Here is a 20,219-nt window from a genome sequence, read left to right as displayed (position 1 = left end):
GAGGCTCGTCCCGCCTCTTCCTTTTAACCTCCTTTTTCTTTCTCCCCCCCGGAAGCTCCGCCTCCTCCATGCAGAGCTCTCCTTTTCGTTCCTCCATCGGTAGGAGCTAGCTTGCTCTGCAAGCAGAGCAGGGCGGCAGCGGAGCGGCAAGAAGCGTCCTCTTTCCTGAAACCCCGCGGCCTTGTGGGATCGCGGCGGGTTCCTTCCGGGAGAAGGGTTTCCGCCTAACTTTATCCCGCCTCCGTCGTTGTGTACGGAGGCCGAAAGGGCTCGGGGGCAGCCATGGCGGCGCACCTTAAAAAGCGGGTTTATGAGGAGTTCACTAAAGTGGTTCAGGTAAGCTCCGGCAGAGAAGGTCCCGGGACCGGTCCTGGTTGGTAAAGTTTATCTGGTCCCTAGGGGCCGCCCGAGCAGGCGCCACGGCCTGTATTAGGTGCCGACACTCTGACATATGTACTCGGAGACTGCAAGTTAGTGGGCGTGTTAGATTATAGCCCCTATGAATATGTGTGGTCTGACCTTTAAAAATTATTAGAAGAAACAAATAGCGCTTTACAATTTACAGAGTTTTTTTTTTATCCTTTATCTCATTTTGTTCTTTCGCAAAACCATGTTAGATCGACTTACGGTTGCATCCTTGTCTTACGGACACTGACATTGAGGCTTCCGGCGATATACTAGATCTCTGCCAGGTAGTGGCAGAGCTTCTCCCATCTCGGTCCCCCAAACTCCCAGAGACAAGTTGGGCCATATGCAGATTATTCGAGAATTAGGAGAGGGGTCAAGTGGAATGCCTCGAGGTCCAGTCAAAGCACTCGAAGGCAAGGTTCCTTGGGGTAGAGCTCTTTAGTGGTGGAACAGCGCACCTAAAAAGGAGGGAAATGTTTTCCTCTCTCGAAATTGTAGGAATTATTTAAAGACAGGTGGGCCAAGCCCCTGTCAGGTGCTTGGTGTGTTTCTAAAGAGGCTGATTCCAAATCATTTGGTGTTCTGCTTCCCAGGCTTTATTTGCCTTACTGGGGATTGAACTCAGGAGTGCTCTACTACTGAACCACATCCACAGCCCTTTATTTTTACTTTTTTTTTTTTAAGTTGTAGATGGACATAATGCCTTTATTTTATCTATTTATTTTTATTTACCTATTTTATGTGGTGTTGCGCATTGAACTCAGTGCCTCAGGCATGTGAGGCAAGCGCCCTACAATAAACTCTTTTTTTTTTTTTTTTTTTGGTATTGAACCTAGGGGCACTTAATCACTGAGCCACATCCCCAGCCCCACTCCCCCCCCCTTCTTTTTAAGAGACAGGGTCTCACTGAGTTGCTTAGGGCCTCACTAAATTGCTGAGGCTGGTTTTGAACTCGCGATTTAACTGTCCCACCTTCCCGAGCCGCTGAAATTACCTGCGTGATAAACGAATGATTGACGTGTTTTACAGGCGCGGGTGGCATGCGCCTTAATCCCAGAAACTCTGGAAGCTGGGGTAGGAGGATCTAAGTTCCAGACCAGCTTTGGCAACTTAGTGAGACCCTGTTGCAAAAAAGATTAGGGATGGGCTGGGGTTGTGTCTCAGCGGTAGATTAGGGATGGGCTGGGGTTGTGTCTCAGCACCTCTCACTTGTGAGACCCTGGGTTCCATCCTCAGCACCACATAAAAATAAATAAACGAAATAAAGACATTGTGTCCATGTATAACTTAAAAAAAAAAAAAAAAAGATTAGGGATGTTCCTCAGTGGTAAAGCACGCCTGATTCAGTCTTCAGCAAAACACACACAAACAATAAAAAATTTCAAACAATCAAGAGTTTATGAATGAGTAATTACTTTGTACCAGGCATGATAAAAAGTGTTGGGCCACAAAATCTAATACATATCTGTGTTCTTGCCTTTTAGGAGAGCCAGAACAGTGTATCTAGGATTATAATACAGATAATTGCATTTACAAATCAAGTCTTCAAGTCTTCTATACTCATTAGGAACTCCTCTTTTTTCTAAAACCAAATTCCCAAGCCCTTTGTGATCTCACAGTTTTTACTTACAGCTTAATTGTCATTTCCTGTATTTTTTGGGCACATCTTTGTAGCATGGACACATAGTTTTGTAGAGAAGTTAGTTTGCTTAGTTGGGTTTTTCTTGTAATATTTTGGGATTTACCTTGATACTTCCCCTCCCACTGGAGATTGAACCCAGGGTCACTCTACTGCTGAACTATATTCCCAGTTCTTTTTAAAAATTTAAAATTTTAGCCAGGGGCCGTGGTGCACACATGTAATCCCAGCAGCTCTGGAGGCTAAGGCAGGAGGACTGCAAGTTCAAAGCCTGCCTCAGCAAAAGTGAGGTGCTAAGCAACTCAGTGAGACCTGTCTCTGAAAAAAAGTACAAAATAGGGCTGGGAATGTGGCTCAGTGGTCCCTGGTACCAAAAAAAAAAAAAAAAAAAAATTTTAAATTTTTAGACAGGGTCTCAACTAAATTGCCCATGCTGGCTTTAAACTTGTGATAGTCCTGTCTTAGCTTCCTAAGTAGCTGAGATTACAGACATGTGTCACCATATCTGGCTTCAGTTTTAGTTTTATTTCCTCTTTTTTCCCCTAAAAACAGAAAAATAGTTTATTAAATTTGATGTAGCCATCATTTCATTTCAGTTGTTATCTGTACCTCAGCTAGTCTCCCTACCCTACCTTTTTTTTTTCAAACACATCCAAATCATTATATCATTTCATCTGTAACTAATTTAGTATGTATCTCTGAAAGTTAAGAATTTATGAAAATAACCCAATACCATTTTTATATCTAAAGAAATTGACCTTTTGGCGTGGAGAACTGGATATTGAACCCAGGGGACTTAACCACTGAGCCACATCCCCAGCCCTTTTTGTATTTTATTTAGAGATAGGGTCTCCATAAGTTGTTTAGGGCCTAGCTAAGTTGCAAAAGCTGGCTCTGAACTCATGATCCTTCTACCTCAGCCTTCCGTGCTGCACCACCATGCCCTAGCAAAGTTGACATCTTAATTGTCATTAATTATCAGTATATACATTTCCCTGATTGTCTTATAGTTTTTCCAAGTTTGAATCAGGCTACAAAAGCCCACATATTGCAATTGGTTGATGTGGTTTTTAGTTTTATTAATCTGTGGCTTTAATGTCCACTTCTATTTTTTTCTCATAATTTTATTTTTGTTGTGGTTGAAGAAACTATTTCTTTGCCCTCTAAGTTTCCTACATTTTGCTGATTTCATATTTGTGGTGTTGTTTAACATGTTCCTCGGTTCCCTGTTTTTTTAAAAATTTAATCTTGGAAGTTAGATTGAGGTCAGGTCTGTTTTGGAGATTTTTTTTTTTTTTTTTTTTTTTTTTTTTTTTTTAACATTTATTTATTTATTTTTTCTTAGTTCTCGGCGGACACAACATCTTTGTTGGTATGTGGTGCTGCTGAGGATCGAACCCGGGCCGCACGCATGCTAGGCGAGCGCGCTACCGCTTGAGCCACATCCCAGCCCGAGATTTTTTTTTTAATATTTATTTTTTGGTTTTAGGTGAACACAATATCTTTATTTTATTTTTATGTGGTGCTGAGAATTGAACCCAGTGCCTCATGCATGCTAGGCAAGCATGCTACCACTTGAGTCACATCCCCAGCCCCTGTTTTGGAGATTTTCGTTTTCTTCTCCTTCTCCTTCTCCTTTTCCTCCTTCTCCTTCTTCTCCTTCTCCTTCTCCTCCTTCTCCTTCTTCTCCTTCTTCTCCTTCTCCTTCTCCTTCTCCTCCTTCTCCTTCTTCTCCTTCTCCTTCTCTTCACGACTATTTCATCTTTGTTTGTTTCTCTTTGTGTGTGATATCATCAGCCATTAATGATCTTTGCTTAGTAGATTCAAGCATTCATTTAGGGTTGCCAAAGTGATTATACAGTATTATATCAATCTTTCTTTATTAGAGTAATCTTGTTAAAAAAAAACTGGTTGGGGCTGGAGTTGGGTCAGTGGTAGAGTGCTCGCCTAGCATGCACAAGGCACTGGGTTCGATCCTTAGCAAAAATAAAGGTATTATGTCCACCTAAAACTAAAAAAATAAATATTAAAAAAATGGAACCAACAAATTAGTTCCCTAGGCATAAATGTTGTAGGAAAGTTAGCATGAAGGTTTTCAAACCTTATTTTCCATTTATTTACCAGTTCTGAAGATGCTAAGTTGGTTCCCTAGGATGTTCCAAAAATCACAGTGATTTTCTTAATATCAATATGAACTCATGAATTAAAATATACTTGATGTGTTTGAATCCTACAGCTATTCTCTTTGTCAGTGGTCAAATTGTCCTATTCAGTTCTAGTTTTCTAAGAAGGGAAGCTGAGCTTGCTGAGCATTAGCAAATTCTCAGTATTTTTTTAGAATTGATATTCTCTCCTTCCTTCCTTCCTTCTTTCTTCTCCTTCTTCCTTCTCCTTCTCCTTCCTCCTTCCTCCTTCCTCCTTCTCCTTCTTCTTCTTCCTCCTCCTCCTTTTTCTTCCTCCTCCTCCTTAATCTCATTGTGGTCCCCAGGATGGTCTCAAACTCCTGGGCTCAAACTGTGTTCCTATGTCAGCCTTCCAAGTACTGGGACTATAGATGTGTGTACCGCCACAGCTGGCTCTTGATACATCTTATTTAATAAGGAATGGATTAGGAAGAAGAAGAATAGAGTATATCATTTATGTTGCCTCTTAACTCTAAAGCTACCATAGTCCATAGAGATAGGTTAGAACAGAATATTAGTATACCCATTTTCTAGAGAAAGAAACTGAGACATAGAGAAATTCAGTAACTTGCCCAAAGCTGTAGAGGTTGTTGAAAGCAAAATTATGACTCAGCCATGTCACCAATTCAGTGCTCTTTTTCCAGTTTACATACTGTTTTTTGTAAGGCTAGGTCTATTAACTAAATATAGTATTTACTATAAGGGAAAATTATTTCCATCAAATTAGGCAAAGTTTAATTTGCAGACTTTGTGTTTTCAATTAGGTTTTAATGTCTTATGTTCTCTACTCTCTTCTAGCAACAACAGGAGGAAATTGCTACTAAGAAACTTCGATTGACAAAACCAAGTAAATCTGCAGCACTTCATATAGATTTGTGTAAAGCTACTTCCCCAGCAGATGCTTTGCAGTACCTACTCCAGTTTGCCAGAAAGCCTGTGGAGGCAGAAAGTGTAGAGGGAGTGGTCAGAATTCTTCTGGAACATTATTACAAGGTAAGAAGATTTTGAGGACCCTATGGGATTATGTGTAAGAATGGTATTATATCTGCAGAATGTGTTACTATTGTAAATAAATAAGAAGGTGTTCATGTGGCAAGGTTTTATTATCTTCCATTTGTAGGCACTGTGGATACAAAGATAATAAAAGATGCAAATCCTATCCTTGGAAGCTTATAGTATACCCCATGGAGACAAGTACTGTTTGCTTAGTATATACAAAGAGCAGTGGGAACACAAAGGAAGAGTTAACATCAATTATGACCCTTCTGTAACCAGATTCATTTCTGGAATGAAATGTTCTCCTCTTCTGCTATTCCTGTCCTAATTTAAGGCCCTCATATCTAACTGCAATGTATCTCTCTCTCTCTCAGCAAAGTAGCCTTTATTCTTTATTTCTCTTTTTGTGTTGTGCTGGAATTAGAACCGAAGACCTTGCACATGCTAAACCACATGCTCTATCACTGAGCTACATCCCATCTTTCCCCTAACCTCTCTTAAAATGTGGCGGGGTGGGGTGGGGTGGGGTAGTACTGGGGATTAAAGCAGAGGTGCTTTACCACTGAGGGACATCCCTAGCCCTATTTTAGTTTTTATTCTGAGACAGAGTCTTGCTAAGTTGCTGAGGCTGGTGTTGAACTTGAGATCCTTTTGCCTCAGCCACCTGAGTCTCTGGGATTACAGTTGTGCACCACCACACCCATATTTCCATATACTTGGCAACACTTGTTTTTGTTGTTTTGATGGTAGCATCCTAATGGTTGTGAGGTGGTATCTCTTTGTTGTTTTGGTTTGTATTCCCCTAATGAGTATTAATGTTGAACATCTTTTCGTCTACTTTTTAGCTATTTATATATCTTCTTTAGAGAAATGCCTAGTTCTTTGCCCATTTTTGTGAAAGTTTGTTTGTTTTTTCTTTTGAGTTTTAGGAGTTTAATATATTTTATTAATTAATCTCATCAAGAAATCTAACCAGAAAAAAGAATAAACCCAACATTAGCTGAAGGAAATAATATTAGGGTACTACTATCTGACTGCCTAATGTGTGCTCATTTTTATGCTTGTCATTTCCCCTCAGTAGCCCTCTGAGATTATTAGCCCCATTTCACAGGTAAGGTTTTGAGAGGTTAATTACCTCTTTATGACATATATATATATATATATATATATAGATGTTGAACAATGAACTGAGTGTCACACCTAAGTCTGGCTGATTGCAAAGCCCTTTCTGTTTTTGTTGTATTTTATACTTTAAGATTAAGTTCCCACAAAAATTATGTTCCTAAGTTTGTGTACAATAGGATAGCATGCTAGGATTTTAATTCTGCTGTCTACGGTTCTATTGTCCCTTCTTTCACTTGAGGTCTTTTTGTTGTACCTGGTTTCTCCTGAGAAACAATAGGTGGGAGGTTAAGAGTTGGTCTTATTTGCAAGACCTTCATCCTTTGAGCGTACATTTAAATAATTTTTGTCTTTAGTATAGAAATATTACCTAATCTCAGCACTGACATTTCACATATATTTTTGAACAATTTTTTATTGGTGATTATTATGCTATTTATGCACTTAATTATAATTTTGAACAAAGGGACATGTTCCTTTTAGTCTTGGGAAGAGATTTCTCACCACAGGAATCTTGGTGCTTGTTAGAGATCATCTCTCATTATCAAAATTAAAATGGCCAGTCTGCTTATATCTCAGTGTACCTTGGGGCTTAGGGAGGTGACCTATACTCAGCCAATTACACTTGCCTGCCCCAGTCTTCTAATTAGGATCTTATGATCTGAATGAAAAAGTAGGTAGAAGTTGGGTGTGGTGGCATACACCTGTAATTCCAGTGATTCAGGAGACTGAGACAGGAGGATTGTAAATTCAAAGCCAACCTCAGCAACTTAATGATATTCTGTCTCGAAAAGGCAGGGAAGTGGGTGAGGTGGTGCTGCCTATAATCTCAGCAGCTCAGGAGGCTGTAGGAAGATTGCAAGTTCAAAGCCAGTCTCAGCAAAATCGAAGCACCAGATAGACCCTGTCTCTAAATAAAAAACAAAATTGGCCTGGGGATGTGGCTCAGTGGTTGAGTATCCCTGAATTTAATCCCCAGTACTCCCCTGAAAAAAAGCGGGTAGTAAAGGTGCTGAGGGATGTAGTTCAGTGATAAAGTGCCCCTGATTTAAGTACCCCAGTGCCAGGAAGAAAAAAAAAATAGAAAAATGAAAAGAAAAAATAGATACATTAAAAGATTCTCCAGAGACTTCCAGAACCCTGGTACTTGCAACAATATTGGGTGCTTAGGCCTGACATTGTTGGTGGTATAAGTGGCTGTGACTTAAGTCTGACATGACTACACGGTGGAGTTAAGGTACCAACTGCACATTTTTGGTAAGAATGTACTGATATCAGGAAGGCATTAAATAGAAGTTTCCATTCATTTTGCAGTATTTGGGTGTAACAAATGGAAGAGGGGAAAACTGATTGAAAAAAACTCTCTCCTGAAGTATATCAGGTTAATTTTTCAGAAATGAAGCCTTAACATACTTGGATCTCTGAATGTCTTTTGGCATATTATGTTCCCATATTCTGTTCCTGTTTGTTGGTTAGCTAAGAGTAAAGCATCAAGATGACAGTTGTTTCTTTTATTCAAGGAAAATGATCCATCTGTGAGACTGAAAATTGCATCATTGTTGGGTTTATTATCAAAGACTGCAGGATTTTCGCCAGATTGCATTATAGATGATGCCATTAACATACTACAGAATGAAAGTAAGTTAAAATTTAAAAACTGTATAAGGAGCTGGGGGTATAGCTTAATGGTAGAGTATTGGCCTAGCAAGGGCCTGGGTTTGATCCCCAGCAACACACACACACACACACACACACACACACACACACACACACACACACAAAATAAAACAAAAACTATATAGCCAGAGCAGAAATGTTTAGTTTTTTTTTTCTGTTGGTACTAGGATTGAACTAAGGGGTGCTTTACCACTGAGTTATACCCCCCAACCCTTTTCATTTCATTTTATTTTTTAAATTTTTATGGGATACTCCCCAGTATCCCATAAACTAAGGGGCACTCAACCACTGAGTCATATTCTCAGTCCTATTTTGTATTTTATTTAGAGACAGCATCTCACTGAATTGCTGAAACTGGCTTTCAACTCACGATCCTCCCATTTCGGCCTCTGGAGCTGCTGGATTTACAGGCATGCACCACTGTGCCTGGCTTCTTTTCATTTTATTTTTATCTATTTTTTTTTTAGAGAGAGAGAATTTTTTAATATTTATTTTTTAGTTTTCGGCGGACATAACATCTTTATTTGTATGTGGTGCTAAGGATCGAACCCGGGCTGCACACATGCCAGGCAAGTGTGCTACTGCTTGAGCCACATCTCCAGCCCATTTTTATCTATTTTTTTGAGACAGTGTTGTTAAGTTATACTGGGCCTCACTTAGTTGCTGAGGCTGGCCTGGAACTTGTGATCCTTTTGCCTCAGCCTCCTGAGTCACTAGGATTGCAGGCATGCACCACTACACCTGGCCCTTTTGAATAAAATTTAATTTTTTTGGTACTGAGGATTGAATCCAGAGGCACTTAACTACTGATCCACATCCCCAGCTTTCTTTTTATATTTTATTTAGAGATAGAATCTTCTAGTTGCTTAGAGCCTTGCTAAGTTGTGGAGCCTGGCTTTGAACTTATGATTCTGTTGCCTCCGCCTCCCAGGCTCTGCTGGGATTACCGGTGTGCACCACTGCGCCCAGTTTGTATAAAATTTAAGAATAAATGTTTATGTTGGTTGTTTTTCAAAAGGAATATGAGGATGATTTAATAAAACCCTGTACATATATTTACCTGAGAATTAAATACAGTCTTATCTCCCTTTTTCTTTCTCTCTTTTTTTTTTTTAAACCATAATAGGAATTAAACCCAGAGTCCTTCACAACTAGGCACATTTCCAGCTCTTTTTACTTTTATTTTGAGACAGATTCTTGCTGGGTTGCTGAGACTGGCCTTGTGCTTGTGATCCTCATTCCTCAGTCTCCTAAAGCTCTGGGATTACAGGCATAGTTTTATTGCTTTTTATTTTTATTTTTTTGGTACCAGGGAGTAAACCCAAGGGCGCTTAACAACTGTGTCACACCCCCATCCCTTTTTGTATTTTATTTAGAGACAGGGTCTCACTGAGTTGTTTGGCACCTTGCTAAATTGCTGAGGCTGGCTTTGAACTCGCAATTCTCCTGTCTCAGCCTGGGATTACAGGCGGACACACTACACCTTGCCTGGCCAAAGAATAGTTGTATTTCCTTTCTTTTTTTTTTTTAATATATATATTTTTTGGTTGTAGATGGACACAATATCTTTATTTTTTTGTTTATTTATGTGGTGCTGAGGATCGAACCCAGGACCTCATGCATGTGAGGCAAGCACTCTACCACGGAGCTACAATCCCAGCCTCAGTTTTATTTCTTTTAGGGTATAAATATTTGAATTCTAAAGAGGTTCTGAAAATATAAGAGATTAATTTAGACTATCTAGATTCATTTATTATACAACTGTTTAATGATAATAAAGATCTTAACACTTATTGCACAACTGTTTAATGGTAATAAAGATAAGTCATTGGTCAAAGCTGAGAATTTTATAAGAAAAGATTTCAAACTAAAATTTTACTTGTATTGAATTTTGATTTCATTTTTCATTTGCAAAAACAATGAATCTTCCCTGCCCCTTCAGGAGAGATCTATTTTATTGAAATGCCAACAATTGGCATTAAAGAAATAAAAGATATTTCTCCTCTTTCTATCAAACAACTTACTTCATTTTACATATCACTTTTCACTTATATACAATTTATGTGACTGTACTTAGTGAATGTACAATTTTGTATTTTATTATATGGAGTTTTTTCCATGTTTCTATATACCATCATAATATTTGTGGTGTTGATAACATATTAAACACCATGTGTATAATTTTTTTGGTTGTTATTAGCTAGTTGCAAAAAAAATAGAGTCAATTTCTGTTGTTTCTTAGGATAAATTTTTTTCTTTTTTTTTATATTTATCTTTTAGCTGGTGGTAGACACAATTTTTTAGGTGGTGGACACAATTCCATTATTTCATTTTTATGTGGTGCTGAGGATCAAACTCAGTGCCTCACACATGCTAGGTGAGCACTCTACCACTGAGCCACAACCCCAGCCCTCTTAGGATAAATTTCTAAGAAGGAAATTATTGAATAAGAGAGTTCAAACATATTAATATTAATGACCCTTGCTATATTTTACCGTATTACTTTTTAAATGAATTAATTCAGTTTATGCTTCAATTTACAACTGAATGGTCTTGTTTCATAGGGGCACATTTTTTTAAAGCATGGAAACAATTACATTGACTCAAAAGAGAAGTATCTTTTTTTCTTTTTCCCATAAATATTTCCTCTAATACCTGCATGGGAGATGACAGTTCAAGGGTTAGTAGGTGCTTGCTGTGGGTGGGATTGAGGATCAAGTCAGGTGTAGGGGAAAACATTCTAGGTAGAAAAGTTAACCAAGCAACTTTATGGTACAGGTCATGGAAGAACTCCATATTTTAAGAGTGAGTATTCCATAGAGTTTTTGAGCTATGATGACCTTATAGAAATCATCTTGTCTAATTCCTGTGGATGACTGAAACTACGTCCATAGAGGTGGAAATGAGTTGGTTTATTTAGCTGAGTAGTAGTAGAACTGAAAACTTGATACAGTGATTTTTCATATACACCAAGCTTTAACTTAAGCTTTACCTCCAAAATAGAAGCTTAAGAGAGAGACAGTTTTTTGTTTGTTTGTTTATTTTTTATTTTATTTTATTTATTTATTTTTTGTGGTTGTGGCACTGGGAAATGAATTCAGCGTAGTCTGCCATTGAGCTACATCCCCAATCCCTTTTTAAATCTTATTTTGAGACACTCTCACTAACCAAGATTGGCTTTGAATTTGTAATCCTCTGCACACTGTGCTCAGCAAAAATATTTTGAAGAAAACCTCATTCTAATCTTTAAAAGAAAGGGACTTAGATTATGTGATATTCATGGCAAATGGCTATTTTATTTTTTGCTAAGCTTTCTAATTCTGTTTCATAATTGTCTCTAATTGACTTGATGTAGGTCTTTTCTGGGTTTCAAGTTCCTGGCACATTGAGATGCATAGAAGATAGAGCCCAGGGACCACAGAGATGATCTAGTTAAAGCTTTTTATTTTGTAGATGAGGAAAGTGAAAAACAGACAAAGTGACTGCTAAAATCATAGATTTAGGATTGAGTTTCCTGATTATTCAGTCTAGTATGTACTTTTAATTCCAAGAATGTAATGCACATTGTTTTGTTTGTTTGCTTTTGTTTTTGGAGTGGTGCTGGGATTGAACCAGGGTTTTGTGCATGCTAGGCAAGCACTCTACCACTTAGCTATACCCCCAGCCCATGATGCACATTGTGGACCAAAGGTTTTTCCATTTCATTTTAGTACATATATGAGGCCTTTGACTTCTTGGCAAACACTAGAGTAGGTACTTTGAAAGTATTGTATGTATCTACCTCTCTGTTGCCTATTAAAACCACACAAAGTATGTTTTAGAGGAAGTATAATTAGTATTGTGGGAGCAGAGCAGAGGGTGAGATCAATGCTAACTGATATGATTCTAGAAAGGCTGAGAGACGAGGTGGGTTTAAAAGTCAGATGGGAAAGTTATGACAAGGAAAGACAACATTATGATACTACTAGGCAGAGAGTTGGGAAAATACAAGAGATATTTAAATAACTAAATAAGTTTTTGTTTTGTTTTGTTTTTTGGGTACTGGGGATTAAACCCAGGGGTTATTTACTTTTTATTTACTTATTTTTACTTTTTAGTTGTTGATAGACTTTTATTTTATTTATTTGTATGTGGTGCTGAGAATCAAACCCAGTGCCTCACACATGCTAGGCAAGCACTCTTACACTGAGCTGCAACCCCAGCCTGGTTCTTTACTTTTTTATTTTGAAACAGGGTCTTGCTTAGAGCCTTACAAAGTTGCTGAGCCTGGCTTCAAATATTGGATCCTCTTGCCTCAGCCTCCCAAGTTGCTGGGATTACAGGCATGTGTCACGGGATCTGGCTAAGAACTGAATAGTTTTATATAAGATCACCAGAGAATGAATGGTAAACTGTTTTGAAGCCAAAAGGTGGTCTTGAGTGCTGAGGAATTTGAATGTTATTTTGTAGGCAGTGGAACCATGTAAAGTTTTTTGAGCAACGGCATAAAATTATCAAGTCTAATTTTAGAAAGAATTTGGCAATTCTGAGCAATTAGGTTTGGTGATATTGAGGTATCATTTATTGTCCATGTGGATATGGACAAATTATGCAGATCAGAAATTCAGGAGAGAGACTAAAGATTTAAATTAGATTTCTGATTTGTCAGAGGTAAGTCAGAGGCTTCAAAAGCTTTAACTAGCTTTTCTCCCCTACCCCGCTTTTTTTCCATGCTAGGAATTGAACTCAGGCCTTGTGTATGCTAGGCAAGCACTCTACTACTGAGTTAGACCTTCAGTTCCCTTTGCTAACATTTTATGGAAGTTAATTCTGAAGAAATAAATTAAAAAGTGGTGTTAGAGATTTCTTCATTTCCTATCTTTTCCTTTGTGCCTTCTTTTATATTGAGGGCTTTTTTTGTTTGTTTGTTTTTAGTATTTTTTGGTTGGTTGGTTGGTACTGGGGATTGAACCCAGGAGATTGTTCCACTGAGCTGTGTCCCCACACCTCCCCTTTTTCATTTTGAGACAGAGTCTTGCTATAGAGGTTGGTCTTGTACTTGTGATTCTTGTGCCTCAGCCTCCCAGTTGCTGGGATTATAGGTGTGCACCACTGCATGATGTTGTCCTTCCTCCCTCCCTTCTTCCCTCCCTCCCTCAGAGGGAATTGTGGGCTGGCTTTCTTTTTTCTTTCTTTCTTTCTTTCTTTCTTTCTTTCTTTCTTTCTTTCTTTCTTTCTTTCTTTTCTTTCTTTCTTTCTTTCTCCCTCCCTCCCCCCCCCCTCTCTCTTTCTTCCTTCCTTCCCTCCCTTCCTTCCTTCCTTCCTTCCTTCCTTCCTTCCTTCCTTCCTTCCTTCCTTCCTTTCCTTCCTTCCTTCCTTCCTTCCTTCCTTCCTTCCTTCCTTCCTTCCTTCCTTCCTTCCTTCCTTCCTTCCCTCCCTCCCTTTCCTTCCTTCCTTCCTTCCTTCCTTCCTTCCTTCCCTCCCTCCCTCCCTCCCTCCCTCCCTCCCTCCCTGGGATTGAACTCAGGCACTCAACCACTGAGCCACATCCCCAGCCCTATTTTATATTTTATTTAGAGATGGGGTCTCATTGAGGTGCTTAGTACCTTGCTGTTGTTGAGGCTGACTTTGAATTCAGGCAGAGTCCTCCTGCCTCAACCTCCCGAACCACTGGGACTCCAGGGGTGTGCCACTGCACCCTGTGGTTTTTCTTGGTTATCTTTGATGTTGCATTTAAATTTAAGATGAGGCATGAAAACCTGATGGGTAGGGGCTGGGATTGTGGCTTAGTGGTGGAGTGCTTGCCTAGCATGCATGAGGCACTGGTTCGATCCTCAGCACCACATAAATATAAAATAAAGATATTGTGTCCACCTAAAAAACTAAAAAATAATAAATATTAAAAATAAAGAAAACCTGATGGGTAGTCTTATATACAAGAATAAGACTTTTCAACTGTAACTTCTACTATAGGATCTTTCTGCATGTCTTTGGAGGACTGTTAAGTGTTAGTTTTTTGTTGGTGTTTTTTCCTGGGTCTGTGAGTTTTTGCAATTAGATGTTTGTGAATCTCCTAGGAAGAAGCCTGTGTTCTTGGAGCCAAAGCAGTTGAAGGGAGGTTTGGGGGAAGGTGGGAGGGAGCATTTTATGATTTGGTATGTCTACTCTCTCTTAATCTTCTATTCTTCCCTCTGTCTCTTCCTTGTCCTCAGAAGGTATTCCCCCAAGTTGCATTCTTTCTGGTTCATTTTCTGTACAGAATAAATGTTTCAGTGATCACTTCTGTGTAAGACAGATAAGGACCAGGGATTGAACTGTTTCCTACAGAGATGTCAGGCAAATCTGTTCCTCATCATCATTTTTTGTTTATTTTTTTTGTTTTTTGGTACTGGATTAACCCAGGGATGATTTACCACTGAGCTATATTCCCAGACTTTTTTTTTTTTTTTTAATTTTGAGACAGAGTCTTGCTAAGTTGTTTAGGGCTTGTTAAGTTGCTGAGACTAGCTGCGAACTTGCAATCCTCCTGCCTCAGCCTCCAAATTACTGGAATTACAGGTGTGTACCACCACACCTTTTTTTAAATGAGCCTTTTTGGGGTGATATAACTAGAATTTATTTGCTTTGTAGTGATACCTATCTCAGATATTTACTATTAGTTTTCTATTTCTATTAGTTTTCAATTTCTCCCTCTGAAAATTTTGTGGACTTTCCTCACCTGTTTACCTTTTTTCTTCTGTTTTCATTAGTCTTTCAGGTTTCTCCCCTTTTACTTTCTTTTCTCTTATGTTAGTAAGAATATGTTACTCTTATGTTAGTTTTAGGAAAGAGTAGAGATAAACAGATATGTTCAATGTACTATTACTGGAATTTTTACTAAGAAGTGATTTAATCAGTGTTTCCCAAGACTTAATAATTTATATATCATGCATGCCATTGTGGACAATATTTGCTTCATGAAATCTATATTATGATTTTATATTTTTGTTAAATGAATTAATTGTTTCACAAACTAAATTTAAAGAGAATTTTGACATTAGTAACATAAAACAGTGGCATATGTCAATTGTAACTGCAATTTTTCTGTAAACTAAATTATTTACATATAATAATTATTAATATAAAACTGATCACCTGACTGCTACCTAAAATCCTCTTATAAATCATAACACCCATATTTTGGAACATGAAAGAACAATTAAACAAAGAAGATAATCTGCATAATAAACTTGGATTTGGCTCTTTGTTTATTTATTTTTGGATCTAGCTATTAAACCCAAGGCCTTGCCCATGCTAGGCAACCTCTCTACCACTGAGCTGCACCCTAGTGCTTTTTGCTCTACTTACTCATTTATTTTTGCAGTACTGGGGATAGAACCCACTGTGCCACTGAGCTGCATACCCAATATTTTTTTTAAAAAATTCAAAAAAAATTTTTGAGGGAAAGTCTCATGTAAGTTGGCTAAGCTGGTCTTAAACTTTTAATCCACCTCCCTTAGCCTCCCAAATAGCTGGAATTATATGTGTGGATCCCCTCACCCAGCTAAATCTGAATTCTTTAACAAAGTGAATTAGTTTTGGTTGATCTCCTTTTGAGATTCTGAAATCTAACTTTTCTTCTTCTTTTCTAGAGTCTCATCAAGTCCTAGCTCAACTCCTGGACACTTTGCTTGCAATTGGCACTAAATTGCCAGAGAATCAAGCTATTCAGACACGATTAGTTGATGTGGCCTGCAAGGTAAGAGTATATTGGTTTTTTCTCTTCAACATTTTTGCATTATATGGTCAGGTGGTTGGAGCTGAAAAGTGTGCTTTTATCCATCTTCTAAACCTGTAACTGAGGGTTGCCAAGGTCTCTTAATGGTTTTAAGAGCCATCTATTTTTGTCCTTGGTATTGAGTTAGGAAAAAAGCGAAGTAACTTATTATAAAATGAGCTGCTTCCTCCTGCCCAAAGAAATGAAAATAATTTCAGAATATAGCTACTAAGTATATTGTATTTATAATTCACTTTTCTTATTATGGTGCTTTGTATTCAGTTTTTCATTTGGCTCTCATGATCCTTAAGTTAACTTCTTGAGATCCCTGTTTTACAGAGGTAGAAACTGAGACTTTTAAAGGATCTAACTTTTCCAAGTTTTTACTAGTAGGAATTTGTAAACCAGCCATGTAGACTCTGGTTTCTCTGACTCCAAAGTTCACATTCTTTTTATTATGTCTATTGTTTCAATGAATAGGACAACTAGACAAAAGCAACTGTTTGGGGGGAAAAAATTTTTTTTTGGTACTGGGGATTGACTTCAGCAGGACTCTACCACTAGGCAACATCCCCAGCCCTTTTTATTTTATTTATTTTGAGACAAGGTCTAACTAAGTTGACAGTAATGGCCTTCAACTTGTGATTCTCCTTCCTTAACCTTCTGAAATATTGGGATTATAGGTGTGTGCTATCATGACTAGCTCATAGTATGTCATTTTTTTTTTAATCTTTTTTTGGGCAGTGCTGTGGATTGAATCCAAGGTATTACATATGCTAAAATCACTCCAACACCCATTTTTATCTTCTTTTTTTAAATCAGACATTATTTCTTTTATTTTCTATAAAGATCTTTTTCATTTTTATCTTTTATGTCATATTTTTACTATGCCTTTTTAATGTTTAGTACAGAAATATTATCATTGTGTTACAGTTGCCTTCAATATTTTTTGTAGTACTAGGGATTGAACTACATCTCCCATCCTTGTTATTTTTCTTTTTGAGACAAGAGTCTTGCTAAGTTGCCCATGCAGGACTAGAACTTGAGATTCCTTCTGCTCAGCCTCCTGAGTCACTGAGATTATGGGTGTGTACCATTGCACCTATCTTTGCCTACAGTATTCAATACAGTAAAATGCTATAAACGTTTGTAGCCTAGAAGTAATAGGTTATATATTCCCTTATCCAAGGTGAATAGTAGGCTATACTATCTAGGTTTGTGTAAGAAAACTATAATGTTTGCACAGTGTTGAAATTGCCTAACCATGTATTTCTCAGATTTCCATCCTTAAGTGACACATGACTTTATTTAGTAATAAATTTAGGAAATCTAAACTGGGTACTGTATCACATTCCTGTAATCCCAGCCACACAGGAAACTGAGATAGGAGGATTGCAAGTTCAAGGTCAGCCTTAGCAATCTAGCAGGACCCTGTCCCAAAAAAACAGTAAAAGGCACTAGGGATGTAGGTTAATACCTGAGGCCTTGGGTTCGATCTACAGTACTGCAATTAAAAAATAAAAAGTAGTTGGGCACGGTGGCACATGCCTGTAATCCTAGCAGCTTGGGAGGCTGAGGCAAGAAGATCACAAGTTCAAAACCAGCCTCAGCAAAAGTGAGGCATTAAGAACTCAGGGAGACCCTGTCTCTAAATAAAATACAAAATAGGGCTGGGGATGTGGCTCAGTGGTCAAGTGCCCCTGAGTTCAATCCCTGGTACCCCAAAATTAAATAAAAATTAAAACAAATAAAGAATAAAAAGTATAAAACTTGTTGGGCACAGTGGTGTATGCCTGTAATCCCAGTGGCTCAGGAGGCTGAGGCAGGAGGATTGTGAGTTCAGAGCTAACCTCAGCAATAGCGAGGCACCATCTCTAAATAAAATATAGAAAAGGGCTGGGGATTTGGCTCTGTGGTTGAGTGCCCCCTGAATTCAATTCCCAGTAACCCACCTCTACCCAAAAAAAAAAAAAAAAAAAAAAGTTATAAAACTTATATTCTGAAAGCTATATGGAACTTTCTTTTTTTCTTTTTCTTTCTTTCTTTTTTTATTCCTTTTTTTTTTCTCATACCAGGGATTGAATTCAGGGGCATTCCACCACTAAGCCTCATCCCTATCCCTATTTTGTATATTATTTAGAGACAGGGTCTCACTGAGTTGCTTAGTGCTTTGGTAAGTTGCTGAGGCTGGCTTTGAACTCATGATCCTCCTGTCTTAGTGTTCCAGGCTGCTGGGATTACAGGTGTGAGCAACTGTGCCTGGCTGCTGCTGCTGCTGCTGCTTCTTCTTCTTCTTCCTCTTCTTCTTCTTCTTCTTCTTCTTCTTCTTCTCCTCCTTCTCCTTCTCATCCTCCTCTTCCTCCTCCTCCTCTTCCTCCTCCTCCTCCTCCTCCTCCTCCTCCTCCTTCTCCTTCTGCTCTTTCTTCTTCTTTTTTTCTTTTTCGTTTTCTTTTTTAAATATTTCTAGTTATAGATGACCTTTATTTTATTTATTTATTTTTATGTGGTGCTGAGGATTGAATCCACTACCTCACACATGCCAGGCAAGCACTCTACCACTGAGCCACAACCCCAGCCCTGGAGCTTTCTTTAAAGGAAGCTAAAAATAACTGAAAAAGAACAAAAAAATAAAAAATTAAGATAATTTATGTTTGCCAATTTCAAAACTTAACTACAGAGCACCAGTAATCAAGACAGTGTAGTATCTGCCTAAAATTCAGCGGAATAGAATCAATAGTGAAGAACTAAACCCATGTATATTTGGTCAATTCATTTTCAACAAGGGTACCAGTAATATTTAATGGAGAAAGAAGAGTCTTTTGCACACATTTTGTGAGGTCAGCTAGCTATTCATATGCAAATGAATGAAGTTGGTAACTATTCTACCACCATATACAAAAATTAACTCAATATGAATCAAAGACCTAAGTAAAACAAAATTATAAACCATTTGGGAACAAAATATATCAGGAAATTTTCAGGACCTTGGATTTGGAATGGATTGTTAGATATGACAAAAACACAAGTAAGAATAGGAAACAAAATAAATTGAATTTTAGTGTTTAAACTTGTGCTGAAGGGCACAATTAAGAAAGTGAAAGGACAGTCCACCAAATGTTAAAAAATATTTGTATCTCATATATATTTATATCTAAAACAAGGCACTAAACTCTTGCAACTCAATAATAAAAATATAAATAACCCAATTAAAATGTGGACAGAATATCTAAATAGGTATTTCTCCAAGGAAGATGTAAAAATGATCTATAAGCCTGTAAAGATGCTCAAAACTGGGGCTGGGGTTGTAGCTCAGTGGTAGAGTGCTTGCCTGGCACGTGTGGGGTTCTGGGTTCGATCTTCAGCACCACATAAAAATAAATAAATAAAATAAAGGTATTGTGTCCAACTACAACTAAAAAATATTAAGAAAAAATTTTAAAAAGGTGCTCAAAACGGTCAGTCATTAGGTACTTACCAATAAACTGTAACATGTTTACATGAAACTTGATGTGTGAATAGCATTATTCATAATAATCAAAAGTTAAACAACTGGTGCTGGAATCATGGCACAGTGGTAGAGTGCTTGCCTAACATGTGAGGCACTGGGTTCGATTCTGAGCACAACATATAAATAAATGAATAAAAAAAGGTCCATTAACAACTAAAAAATTTTAAAAAATGATCATCAAGTGATAAACTGATAAAAATAAAATACAGTGGAATATTATTTGGCCATTTAAAATATCCAAAGCATGGTACAACTTGATTATATGATTCTGTTTACACTGAATTTCAAATAGTAGGTAAATAAAATATGTTAGTGGTTGCTTTGGGCTCTACTGGATAGAAAGATAGGAGGTTGATAGCAGAATGGTTCACATTGATGTCTTTTTTTAAAAAATAATTTTATTTGTTTATTTTTTTAGTTGTAGATGGACCGATACTTTTATTTATTTTTATGTGGTGCTGAGGATCGAACCCAGTGCTCTACCACTGAGCCACAACCTAGAGTGTTTTTTTATTAAGGGGTTGTCTCTTTGAAATGTTGGAAATGTTTGAAAAGTGACTATGGTGATGGTCATGTACATTTGTGAATATACTAAAAACCCATTGAATTACATATCTTTATTTTATGAATTGCATTGTATGTAATTTATATGTTGATAAAGTTATTAAAAAGTTTACCATGGTAGATCAGATGTAGTGGCAAATGCCTGTAATTCCAACTACTTAGGAGGCTGAGAATGGCAGGTTTGAGACCAGCCTGGACAACTTAGCCACACCCTGTGTCAAAAATAAGAGATGAGGGGATGGGGATATGACTCAGTAGTAGAGCACTTGCCTACCATGCACAAAGCCAGTGTATGTCCAATTCCCAGTATCACAAGGAGAAAAGAGTACAAAGCTGGAGGCATCACATTCCCCTGATTTCAATCTATTTAATAAAGCAATTATAATA

At 37.8% G+C, this 20,219-nt stretch overlaps 1 protein-coding gene across 2 annotated transcripts in view; it reads left to right on the top strand.

Moving 5' to 3' along the window:
- The first annotated feature begins 116 nt into the window (after positions 1-116).
- Ints4 (integrator complex subunit 4) overlaps positions 117-20,219 on the top strand; it is a 112,085-nt gene continuing 91,982 nt past the window's right edge. Inside the window, exons 1-4 of one of the 2 annotated variants that reach the window (XM_013357721.4) lie at positions 117-336; positions 5,029-5,223; positions 7,869-7,986; positions 15,636-15,742. In XM_013357721.4, the coding sequence (XP_013213175.1) occupies positions 283-336; positions 5,029-5,223; positions 7,869-7,986; positions 15,636-15,742 (474 nt within the window). In that variant the 5' untranslated portion in view covers positions 117-282. The remainder of the gene's footprint in view (positions 337-5,028; positions 5,224-7,868; positions 7,987-15,635; positions 15,743-20,219) is intronic. The other variant, XM_005323242.5, reaches the window with a different exon arrangement.

The sequence above is a fragment of the Ictidomys tridecemlineatus genome, chromosome 4 (assembly GCF_052094955.1).
Source record: "Ictidomys tridecemlineatus isolate mIctTri1 chromosome 4, mIctTri1.hap1, whole genome shotgun sequence".
Taxonomy (NCBI): domain Eukaryota; kingdom Metazoa; phylum Chordata; class Mammalia; order Rodentia; family Sciuridae; genus Ictidomys; species Ictidomys tridecemlineatus.
The sequence above is the reverse complement of the archived record's forward strand: the minus strand, read 5'-3'. Positions and strand labels throughout refer to the sequence as shown.